At 41.4% G+C, this 12,173-nt stretch overlaps 1 protein-coding gene across 2 annotated transcripts; it reads left to right on the forward strand.

Moving 5' to 3' along the window:
- Positions 1-2,814: 2,814 nt before the first annotated feature.
- On the forward strand, positions 2,815-11,785 carry LOC119727732 (alpha-N-acetyl-neuraminyl-2,3-beta-galactosyl-1,3-N-acetyl-galactosaminide alpha-2,6-sialyltransferase-like). Of its 2 annotated transcripts, none has more exons than XM_038199764.1 (7): positions 2,815-2,889; positions 3,876-3,996; positions 4,567-4,758; positions 7,598-7,831; positions 8,468-8,634; positions 9,338-9,445; positions 10,181-11,785. In XM_038199764.1, exons 2-7 carry the CDS (start codon positions 3,934-3,936, stop codon positions 10,395-10,397), a joined length of 981 nt encoding a protein of 326 aa, XP_038055692.1. In that variant the 5' UTR covers positions 2,815-2,889; positions 3,876-3,933; the 3' UTR covers positions 10,398-11,785. The 2 variants fall into 2 exon arrangements, with proteins under 2 accessions (XP_038055692.1, XP_038055693.1); XM_038199765.1 differs by having other exon boundaries at positions 4,570-4,758.
- The last annotated feature ends 388 nt before the right edge of the window (positions 11,786-12,173 follow it).

Here is a 12,173-nt window from a genome sequence, read left to right on the forward strand (position 1 = left end):
CGCCCTTGTTAGTGTACCGCGCTATCAATCAAAATTAATAAAATCTGTAGTAAGACAAGATAAGTTTGCGGTAGCACCGTGTGAATAAATCTCTTTTGTGAGTATGTGTGGTTATGGAAAAAATCTGAAGTGTCAATAAAAAAAAACATTGCCCCAGTTCGCCTCGTAGTTTCAACATTCATTCTAAATCTGTGCAATAGTAAAACAGTAATTACAGGCTTTCTCAGGGCAGCAGAACCAGGGTAGGGGCCTGGGGGGCACTTGCCCCCTCCCCCCCCCCCCCAAGATTTACCCAAGTATCCCTCTTGCGGACTTATTAATGTGCCCCCGGCGAGCATTAATGTGCCCCCTCCCGATGAAAACAAAACTGGCCTTAAAACTATGGATAATTTGTTTTCAGTAACCGTTTCCCAAAAGGGTACAGAGAGTTCTAATATGAACGAGGAATGAAAACCAAGACCCCCAAACCCTTACAATGCGCCCAGAAATGGGGCACATAATGTGCAGTTTGCCTAATGGCCGGTTTTGAAGCGTACCCCCTATTTTGGAAGATGGTACATAGTCCCCCCCGCCCGCCATTTGATTTTACGGAAGCCAAGTGTCCTGTGAACTGAAACATTGAGTAAACGTCTTGGAAGTAGATGTACGTTAGGCCAATCTTCACATTTTGTCCGATATAAAAAATCTCTGACTATGTCATAAGAGTGATAATAATGAATGCTTTATTTCGCACTGAACACCCATGGGCCTCGGCTACTGTATGGTGTCAATTTCTGTGAAACAATATACTGTTACCATGAACCCCATGAGAAGCGTATGCTTGTTTTATAATCAAAACGGAGGTCAGCAAATCAGATTGTGTGTGAATTATCGATGAAAATGAGCTCTAATTTGAGAAACTCTAGATCCGATGGCAAAGGAAAATTGCGTTACAGTGAACCCCACTATAGGCTACGGGCTAAGGCGCACCAGCACACTAGTTTAACTATTATTCGCATGGCTGATGGCCTTTTACTAGTCTATGTAATAGACGCTCGTTGAAGACGTTCGTACGGAGCACACGGCTCGCTCCGTAGAACGGGTGATACTCAGACTAGCCTTTTACAGGGTGGTGCAAAAATCTACTTTAGACAAGACTACATACAAGGTGAAATTAAAAAAGAAAAAGAAGCAAGAATAATTATATTATGCGAAATTTGAATACATGTCACCAAAATCACTGTAAGTCTATGTTTGTCTTCAAATCAAGCTCCGTTGTCTTTTATTCGAAGAATCTTTTCAAATAGGCCTACTCTGTACCAGGATAGAACCCCAACTTCAAGGGGCTTCAACTCGGGCTTGAGTTTTCAGGCTGAGAAAAGGTATTCAAAAATAAATATTCCGAGTCGTTCAGAACACGAGCTCATATCAGACTTGGGAAATTTTTCTCGGAGAATTGAGATCTGGAAAACGTTGTTTTGGATGTGATGGAAAATGAGTTGGATTTTGGGGACTGACGAGGTACAAAATAACTCATATTCTTTATTCCTCCTTACGATATGCAATATTATCAAGGTTGGATCACGGGACTCCCTTCTCAAAATGTAAAATGATGTATGTAGCGTTTAAGATGCATTCCCGTGTTAATTCCGTGTTTCATCTCAACATTTTAGATTTGTTCAATTGCTATTTTCATAAATTATTCACTTTTGAATAAAATCATGGAGCGAAATAATAATCCACCGACGGTTAGTTATCAATTATTCCTTCACAAGGCTGCCAGACAATAATTCGGCTCTCGCAGGGCGGGTTCATGTGCGCAAAATGAAAGGCCTTTTTCAGAGGGTTGCAGACGCCCAAAATCGGAAAAAAAGATGTTTTTCCGTTAAAACAAAACAGACAAATTAAAATTTGGAGAGACATTTTTTTTCAGAGTACGGGGTATACATCTTTAACTGCAATGTCGGAGTGTGTAAAATATAGCCGTTCATCAATTCGCGAATGTAAGTTATAACGCATACCCAAGGAAATGGTAGTACAAAATGATGCACTCAAAAGTGAAACACTAGACAATAATGGTGTTTCGCCGCATCTCTAAGCTCATATATGCTGAACCCGTCCATCCTTTTTAGTAACTGGATGCTCTGGAGGATCATTGGTATGGAATTACCGAGACTCGATTGGAAAATTAATGATTCCTTTCAATTTCGCGGAGCCAGAGGGGAAGATTGCTTCATCAGCGGGCCCGGGCTATCACTCCTCCCCGGCCCGTGTCTGATATGTGGGTCTGTTTCCTTAGACGAATTTGGTATCCCAGTGCCCAAACAACCTCGCATTAGATTGGCGTGTAGATGATTGGCCCGGCTCTGATCCATGTCTGGAAAAGGTAAAGCCCATACGATAGATCGAGCTACTAAAAAAAAAAACCACCGCACATTCAGTTTTTGTTCTTCTTCTAGGATATACATTTCGGTAATAATAGCCAGGGCTAAGTGCTCCGACAAGATTGATGGTCGCAGCTACACTACATCATTAGACCGATAGTAAATACATGTACAACAGCTCACTCGGGATATTCGCGTCTAGGCAGAAATGAAATGAAGGAGGGAGACTTTCAATGAGCTCTCGGCGATGCGTTTTTCTTCAGTCTAGTCAGTCCTCATTTGATCCACAAAAAAAAAGGAAAACAAACAACACTTTGAAACGTGATGACTGGATTAAGTTTATCTCCGGCGATGAGCGAATTAATGATATCGTCACGTTCTTAATAGTTTCCCCTCGACGGCTCCGCCTCCCCCCCCCCCCCGAACCCCGTCGAGATCTTTCGTTTATGGTCTCCTGAGGGCGCTGTGTAAACACGCGGCACAAATAAAAGTAAACAAGCATTAGATGTCCACAGGCACAGCACAGGTAATTTTCTGGCGAACCATGGCGAAATAAGTGACAAAAAACTGATAGAAAACTTGATAAATAATTAAGAATGAAGTAAACTAGTGGGAGTAGATGTGTACAGGGGAAGAATATTGCATCCTGAGTTACTACTGACGCCACTTTCTTTTTACCAGTGTCTTCACAAACAATTGTGGAAAAGATAGCTGGAGTTACCCAGCCCAAAATTTTATCATTGGGTTGTCATTTAGGGCTGGAGGAAGTTGTTCACCAAAACCAGCAGCAGTGGCAGGTCCAAATTTTTTTTCTCGAAAATGTGCAATTTTGTCCCAGTTAAGTTACACACTAACTTCAACCGGAATTCACCCAAACCTTGCCTGGAATAACCACTACACAAGAAGTAATAAAATTTCGAAGTGGCTATCGTTACGGCAGCCGTTGTTTAGCGCCCTCTACGATACTTTTTTGATATGCACGCAGGTATATAATTATTTGTTTCCCCACGTTTTAGCGAGCAGTGCGACAGCTCAGTCGATAGAGAGTAGGATTTTGCACCACGAGGTTGCGGGTTCGCATCTCGGTTTTGCACTCGAATTTTTTTCCTTTTCTAACCTGAGGCTTTGGAGGATTTTTTAAAAAAAGGGAAATAAAGTCCGAATTTCATAACGTTCAAATTCACTTTTTTTCCTTCTAATTTTATATTTTCTTCTCATGTTTTTATATTTGCAGTACTACCATAACGATAGAAAATGGGAAATGCGTTACGGCTGCCGTAACGATAGCCACTGCGATAAAATTTAGGGCTGGGTAACTCCAGCTATGGAAAAAACAAGTATAGTGTCAACTGTCACGCATCTAAGTCATTATCCTGAGACTGAGAAACTTTTCAAATTGTGTAAGAAGACTTTTTGCATGCATCTCTCCATAGACTTTGTACACATCCAAAGAAGTGGCATCAGTATACTACATGATTTCCATTCATTGTTTAAGAACTTTTTTCCTTTCAGTCAGTATGGCCATGAGATAGAACTGCATTTTCCTACACCACATGGCAAACACAGCAACATGAGTGGACACGACCAGCAGGCCAGCGTTTGCTGTGTCAAAGTGATGACACTGCCTAAATGGGTAAAGTAATGGACCAGTTTCATTGAGCTGCGAAGCACACAGAAAAATGCTTAGCACAGACAAACAAAAAATTCTTTGCAAACCAGAACCCGATTTCATGAAACTGAATGCACGATGCATCGCAGCATCGTATCCCTACGATGCATTGCAGCTGCGACGCACATGTCCTGTGATTCTTTCGCAAAACACGTCCCAAGTGCCAAGCGTTGTAGGCGTTTTATTGCAAAATACGGTAACTGTTATGTGTATTTATTCAACGCACAGTAAATGGTCGTCTGTTTTTTAGCAAAGAGTCATCAGTTCTCCTCGAAAAGTTTGTGAAACATAAAAACAAAGTGGCGGACGTATGATGCCGTTTTCAAGAAAAACAAGCGCATGGCGGACTGCTACCTACTTCAAAATTTGATGCAAATTTAGTCTGTGGCATCAACTGTGTGTTGTTTTCTCAAGAAAAACTGGCCTCTTAATTTTATTCAAACTCAGATGATAACCTGAATAATTTATCTGTCAGAAGTTGGTTTCAGTTCAGAACAGTGTCGGAATCAGTTTGGATTTTATTGTTGTATTCAGCAGATGAAGTACTTGCTTCTGTACTCGGTAATCATCATGCTCCTGGTGACCTTCTACATCAGTTGGGATAACCTGCACTCGCCATCTAAGAGGTTACTGGGTACGCACCCAAAGCAGCCCCTGGGCGGGAGCAAGCTGTTAGAACTGGCCAGAGAGATCACAAAAGACTACATCAGAGTGGATTCAAAAGAGGTGAGAAGTGCTCCCAATTCCTAAGTCAGTATTTGGTGGATTTGCTACCCTACATGCCCAATATGGTAGTCTTAGTTTGTTTGCTTGGTACATCATGCATAGTCCTAATTTTTGGACCACTTATTATTACCAGACTTTTTTCTTGATGTGGACTGTGATGGTGGACCCATTAGGCCAAAACAAAGAATAGTTCTGCTTCCGGTTACCCGACCGACCCTATTTTTAGGCTGCGACCCTAAAATTTTTATTGGCAATTCCAAAAAAAAATGAAAACAAAAGATTGAATAAATAAAAATAAAATTTTGTTGTCTTTTCTGTCTTCACAAAATACCTCTCAACAACCCTTTTGCATCAAAAAATGCTTGTATTTATTTGTTTTCTTACTTACATTCACTTTTTTTCAAAAGAAACCTCCGTTATTTTTACAAATTTGCTTGGCGATATAAACGATGTCCGTACGGTGACTATATCACGTGGCGACGACTGGTTCCCGCCGCGCTGCGCAGGGGCCAATCTAGAAGACATGATGAAAATGCGGTAACCAGTCCATAGCTATGCGATCGCGACCGATAGCGCGCTAGCAGTGCAGGCCACTGTCAACTGGTCGGATTCGACATCGTGAAAAATGCCAAGAAAACACCGATGGAGAAAGAACATTTTTGCAAGTTAATTTACAGAATTGATCAAGCTTGTCTGTGTGTGTATTTTCTGTGTTCAAGAGTTCATTTTGAGATCGCACTACCCGTATTTGGAGTGATACATGCCGCGTGTTTCCCGAAATTTTTGACCGTGAAAACAGGTCTGTCGGCCCATGGCGGGCCGCTCGCCACACACGCACGTATCACACACCTCGGAGTTTTGGCCAGCTCCCCGCGTCTTGACTAGCGTTGTGCATATAGTGCGAACGACCTGAATTTTCCATTATTTTTTGAAATTATCGAACGTAAATATATTGACAATAATTAAAGGTAGGTTTTATTCACTTTTTGTTGCCATTTCGTGTATAGCTTTCGTAGTGCAATGGAAATAGTTCAGGCTAAAACTTTGCATATAATTGAATACCCCATTCAATCGGGGGTCAGACAAGTCGACCGTTGAGACAACTCGACTCAGGACAAGTCGACCATTGAGACAACTCGACCGTTGAGACAAGTCGACCGAAGTGCGATAAATTAAAAGACAAGTCGACTGTTCAGACAAGTCGCCTCGCAAGTTTTGGAACCTAGTTTTGGGGATAGTACCGTTTTTTTTTACGGCGGCTGATCGCCGTCTGGGAGTGATGACACTTGAGGGTTTTTATTGTTGCATATTAACCATGATATAACAGAGCCGATATAGCGCAGCGTCGGATTGTCCATGCACGCACATCGTCGTTCGTTTTTTTCCGGACCTGTGCGCGCATTTGCCGGTCAACTTGTACGTACCATGCACCATGGGTCCTTGCTCTATGCGTGCCGCGCACGGTGCCAGCCTTGTGCGCCCACTTATCCCATCCCCGGTCGGTCAACGTGGCCGTACGTACCGTGCACGGTGACATCGTTTGTGCCGGGCCTGTGCGCCCACTTGCCGCGCCAGTCGACGTGCCCGCGTGCGCGTGCCGGGCCGGGCCCAGTCCTCGCGGGCAGGGCGCACCAGCCCGACGCGACGGCCACCGGATCGGAGCGCCCACTGTACATCGAGTATGCCCGCGCCACGCCCGTGATCGGTCCTGCCATGCAATTTTTTTCTGCTCTGCATATACATTTCCATTAAGTCTAGCTGTCTCAACGGTCGAGTTGTCCCGCGTCGAGTTGTCTCAATGGTCGACTTGTCTCAACGGTCGAGTTGTCTCAACGGTCGTCTTGTCCCGAGTCGAGTTGTCTTAACGGTCGACTTGTCTGACATTCATTCAATCTGCATAAAAAAAATTGGCAAAAAAAAAAAAAAATTCTGACCGCTAGCATTTTATGAATACACCTGAAAAAAGTCTCTCACGACAAGAAAGGTTATACTGGCCGACAATTTGGCACCAGATTTTTAACTCTTTGATGCACAGGGAGGTCACTAGCGAACGTAAAAAACCAAAACAAAATTATAATCTGTGCATCTAATCCAAATATTTAAACACTGAACCACAGGAATAATTCAGATTACAGAAGACTAGACACTTAAGTGCAGGACGCAAATACACCACAATGAAGAACTGATAAGTTTCACCCTAAGTCATTTATTACTCCCTAACATTACCAACTCCATCAAAATCCATCCCCCATCTAGGGGTGGGGATTTGAGCAGAGAAGCCATGTGTACCAAGTCCATCAAAGCTGCCGAGTCATGTTTTGAATTGCGCCCGAAATCGGCATCTGGGACACATTCTTCGTCAGTTAACTTTGTCAGTTACTTTTTGGATACCTGCAAATGATGTAGGCCTACTCTACCTTTAACCCCATGCGCACGGGAAGCGGTCATGGCCGCGGCCGCTAATCCTCATTGGAATGCAGTTGCCAGCTGTGGTATGCCGTGGCACACGGCTAGTGGGTAGTTCCACAGCTGCTGCTTTTGTGCAGTCCCGCTACCACACAAAGGCTGTGCAGTCATGCGGGCTACTTGCTCTATGTGTGGAGGAATGTCCCCATTACACCCCGTCCTTAAGGTGTTAAGTGAAGTCAATCTCAAGTCAATCACAGTTCAAATCACAAGAAACGGGGAATCAACAATGACAAAGCAACTGCCTTTGTCACCAATCACTTGAATAGCTTGTGACTTGCCTTGAAGACTGGATGTTGCCCGTGATCGACTTGTGATTGACTTGTTAAAATGCCCATTGAATTCAGCGTTTTTGTTCTTGTAACCCCTTTAGTCATTTCATCACCACTGCAACAACTGCTCCGTGGTGGTCAGCTCGGGCCAGCTCCTGGACAAAGCAGCGGGCAGAGAGATTGACCAGTCAGCCTGCGTGATCCGCATGAACGACGCCCCCACCGTTGGCTACTCGGTGGACGTCGGTCGCAAGTCAACACTCAGGGTAGTGTGCTTCAAATCCTTGCCCTTCCTCAAGGGTGCCAACCTCATTGGCAGAGGGAAGACCGACATGGTGAGTCTGGTTGGACTTTCTGGACCCTTTTTTTAATTCCCAACGTATCGCTTTTTAGTTTCTCAAAGTGTTCCTGTAGATTTACAAAGTTTAACTCTACCCTTATCCTGCCAAATTTGAACATCAACAATTTTGCTTGCTTGAGGAGTGGTTTAAGTAAACATTCAGGTTCTGCATTGTCCTTTAATATAAATTTAAATTTGTATCGCATTCCAATTATCCGAGTAGAAAGCAAACAATGTTTTGATTTAGCTTATGTAATCTGTTGGATTCAGCATGGTGCACACATTGCTATTGTCGGATATGCTAGTGTCATGGCCTAGCGATTAAGAGCACCGCACTGGACTCATGCTCTGGTGTTTTTAGAGGCAGCAGAATGTGGGTCTGGACACTTGTGCCCTTAAGCAAGGCACTTAACCATTACTGCTTCGTCCTTCGGATGGGACGTAAAGCCGTAGGTCCCGTGTGTTGTGTAATGCACTGCACGTAAAAGAACCCAGTAACACTTATCGCTAAGAGAAGGGGTTTGCCCCTGTGTTTCTGGACATCTGTTAAAACTCCCCTGCGGAGTATTTAGGAGAAGAACCAACCAAGTACAAAGTACACAGCATTTCTCAATCATATCGCCCCATGCAGGTAGCAGTGTGGGGGACAGAGAACCCACATCACAAGGGGCGCGCCACCTACATGCTGCGACAGGTGCTCAAGGCCTACGAACGCGACCCAATCCAGTTCTACTCCATGAAGAACGAGGGGGAGACTAAAGTAGCCGAGTTGTTTGAGGACGAGCTGGGTATCGACAGGTGAGTTCCCCTTTGATATGTATCAGGCATGATTCCGGACGGCACATTTTCTTCAGGTAAAACATCCCAGCTGTCAGACTATCATGCTAGTTCATTGTAATTTCATGGAATAGATTTGTAATGTGTGTCCTTATAAAAAGGGCATCTTTTTGTTTCTTTGATTGTCCTTTCAACTGACCCTATTTTGGGCTTCCAACCCAAGGGAAAAACCTTGTATATTTACCGCCGACCGTGTCTGGAACCCCAATTAACAAAACATAACAAATTAGTCGACGAAATTCAGGAAATAAGGCTCTGTGATTTTTGACAAGCTATGGAAAGTAATTTCTGAGTTTACTTAAAGCATGGCGTATATCGACCAATTGACTCTAAATGTATCAGGGGCCTATGTAGTCAACTACATCATGTCAAAGATGGCTTTATTATTTTGTTCAATGTTATGAGCAGAGGATTATCTCATTGAAAGAGACAAAAACGAGAGATATTTAATTTAGCCATCTATATGGGTGTAACTGTAATTTTTTTCTTCAGATTATTATTTTCTGTTGCCGACTGACTGACCAATCCTACTATCAGCTGCGAAAAAATACGAGGACCATGGAAACAGAAATGGGACGCCCTTATAGGCAAATAGGATTCAGGAAATGTGCCGGAAGTATTTAATCTAAACTATGCCATCGATTACATTTTGTTTTCTGTTCAGGGTTAAGACCAACACGTGGGTTTCCACCGGCGTGTTCACAATGCTTCTGGCTATCCAGATGTGTGACAGCATCACAGTCTTCGGTATGGCAGATGAAAATCACTGCAAGTAAGTTGATTAGCGAAGATGCTGAGCAAAGAAATATTCACTTGGCACAAACAGATAACCAGCATTTGATTGGCTAACCATATAAATTTGCTATGCAAGTTCTGCTTTTGTCCCTGAGCAACCCACTTTGCTGCAATTGTTTTTTCGCCAAATGGGTGAGCACATTATTTTCATAGTTCAGTCCAATAAGACAATTGATTCCATCCTCAAAGAATGAAGGGTATATTGTCCACGGTTTTAGTCTCCTTGAACAACTTGAGAAATTGAACAACTTGATAAATTGAACAACTTCATTCCTTAACCCTAACCCTCATCAACCAAGGCAGTTTTGGAGGATTCTAGAGGATTGAGGCTGTACGCCAAAACAGTGTCGGTTGGTTTCGAAGGATGCGTTGTGTCAAGGCCTTAATCTGTACCCTTCATTGTTTATATTCAGCCATGCATAATTGTGACCTACCTTAATAGTCGATTCATCCGCACTGCTTCTGGATATCATCCGCACAGCCTCAATGTATTACAGTTATTGTTGGAGGATTTTGAAGCATCGAGGCAATGGTCACCCCTCCACTGAACCAATTCAAGAAATAATGGAGGATTTTAAAGGATTACGAATGGATCTTAGCCAAAAGGGCCTGGGCTATTAGGGTTTATGGTTCTGTAGGCAAAAAAAGAAGTATGTTATCAGAACCGTTAGGGTTGTGCCTAATGTCGTACTTTTTAAAATATTTTTTATAGGCTTCATCCCGACAGTCGCATCCCTTACCATTACTACGGCCGGTCTATGCTGGAGTGCGAGATGTACAGGCAGCATCAGGAGGAGTTTGAGCTAGGCAGTCACCGTTTCCTTTCGGAGAAGACGCTGTTCCGACGCTGGGCCAACATGCTGGACATCAGGTTCCGATATCCGCACTGGAACTTGACCCAGCTCAACGCAGCAAACGGGCAAGCGTGAGACACTTGGTTTGGATTTTTTTTCATTGCGTTTAAAAGTGCAACTCTAATGCATGACCACAAGGGGGCGCCCTTACAACAGACCAGGTATCAACTATCCTGCATGGGACTTACAACAAACAGACAAGCTTGAGACTCCTTTGAAACAATGATATCAGAGCTTTGAAATTGTATGCGCGACTTTAAAGATGGTGCTCTATCTCAACACGTTTTTTTGTGTTTATTAACCAAAAATATTTTTTGGACAAGGTTTTATGATCGAAACCGCCCGTTCTTTTTCAGGTAGAAATGATGGCAAATGTATGTCTGTGATAAAGTGCTATGTTTAGGAGATTCCAATTCCCACCATTTTTAAAAAATATTTTTGAGGGGGAAAGATGAAGTAGGTAAAAAAAAACAAAAGTACAAAATGTACAAAAACTTCACCTCTGTGATCTCTTGTTCTAAATTTAATGTAATCAATTCATGCAAACTCTCTGCACAACTCACCAAGCGTCTGAAATAGATAAACTAATTTTGTACTATTTTGAAATTGAACCAAAATTAAGTGTTTTTTTTTTCTTACATATTTATAATGACTCACTGGTCAATTAAAACCATTTTACAGTTTTCCAAAATCAATCTGAGCAAATTCTTTACAAATTTATTTTTGATGTAAAGATGGAAATCTTAAGTTGGAGTAAAATGGTTCCATTCAGCATGATTTTAATTTATTGAATATACACTGGCATTTCAACATAAAAATAAAATACATTTTTGAGGGATTCAGATATTTTTTTATTGACTATGGAGATTTGATTTTCTACCTAATCGAAATTGAAAATTGTCAAGTTAGTCGTGTACATTGTAGATTTCAAATACTTTCAGAATGTAATGTATATTTATTCATTTTTTTACAGTATTCAAATGAAAGCCATTTCAATCAGAAACCAAAAATGCAACTGAATCAAAATTTGTGATTAATATTTTTATGACTTACTAGTTTAATTTTTTTGCAATCAAAAGATGACGAGAATGCCATAATTTATATTTATGATCACATGATTTTTATTTATATTAGATTGTTAGTTTTACAAATACTAAATTTAGATATGTATGTGTACATTGAAGTTACATGTTTCTAAAACTGTTAAAGTCTTTTTAGAGGTTTTATAGTTTTTAGATCGTTTATCGCAGTACTGCATGTGTGTGAATTTAAAGATGCAATCACATATTAGGTGCTGAAATTATAGCAGAAATAATTGTGAAATTATGAGAGTTTAAGCAGCTGAAACTGACCCTTTAATTATGTAACTTACTTGATTTAACTCTGTAAATTCTAGTTCTTCCCTAGGAAGAGATATTATGATTCTCTGAATAAATTTCCAGAATATTGCGTAGATTTGGAAAGACAGTCTCAGTGTAGATTTCTTATTGTGGATAAGCAATGCTAAAGTATTTATCATTTAGCACAGGCTGTATCTAAAATTGGTGTTTATTCTGCAACTATGGATGTTTATTGAAGCATGCAATGTGAAAAACCTTCTTTCGTTGATTTTTTTCCTTCAAAATGACAGCTTGCCAGAAAGAATAATTTCACAGGGAGTTAAGTCCCATTACTGTCTTTTAAACAAAGTATGCTTTTCATCAATAATTTTGTCAGTTACTTTTTGGATAGTTGCAAATGATGGACTGTAGCTTCAAAGTCATCTATAAGTAATAAAAACTTAAATCTTCCGATTAATTTGGAGAAAAAAATGCCAAATCACTCCTCTTGTGCCTATACTACAAAATGTGT

Source organism: Patiria miniata, unplaced genomic scaffold, assembly GCF_015706575.1.
Source record: "Patiria miniata isolate m_02_andy unplaced genomic scaffold, ASM1570657v1 HiC_scaffold_20, whole genome shotgun sequence".
Classification (NCBI taxonomy): Eukaryota; Metazoa; Echinodermata; class Asteroidea; order Valvatida; family Asterinidae; genus Patiria; species Patiria miniata.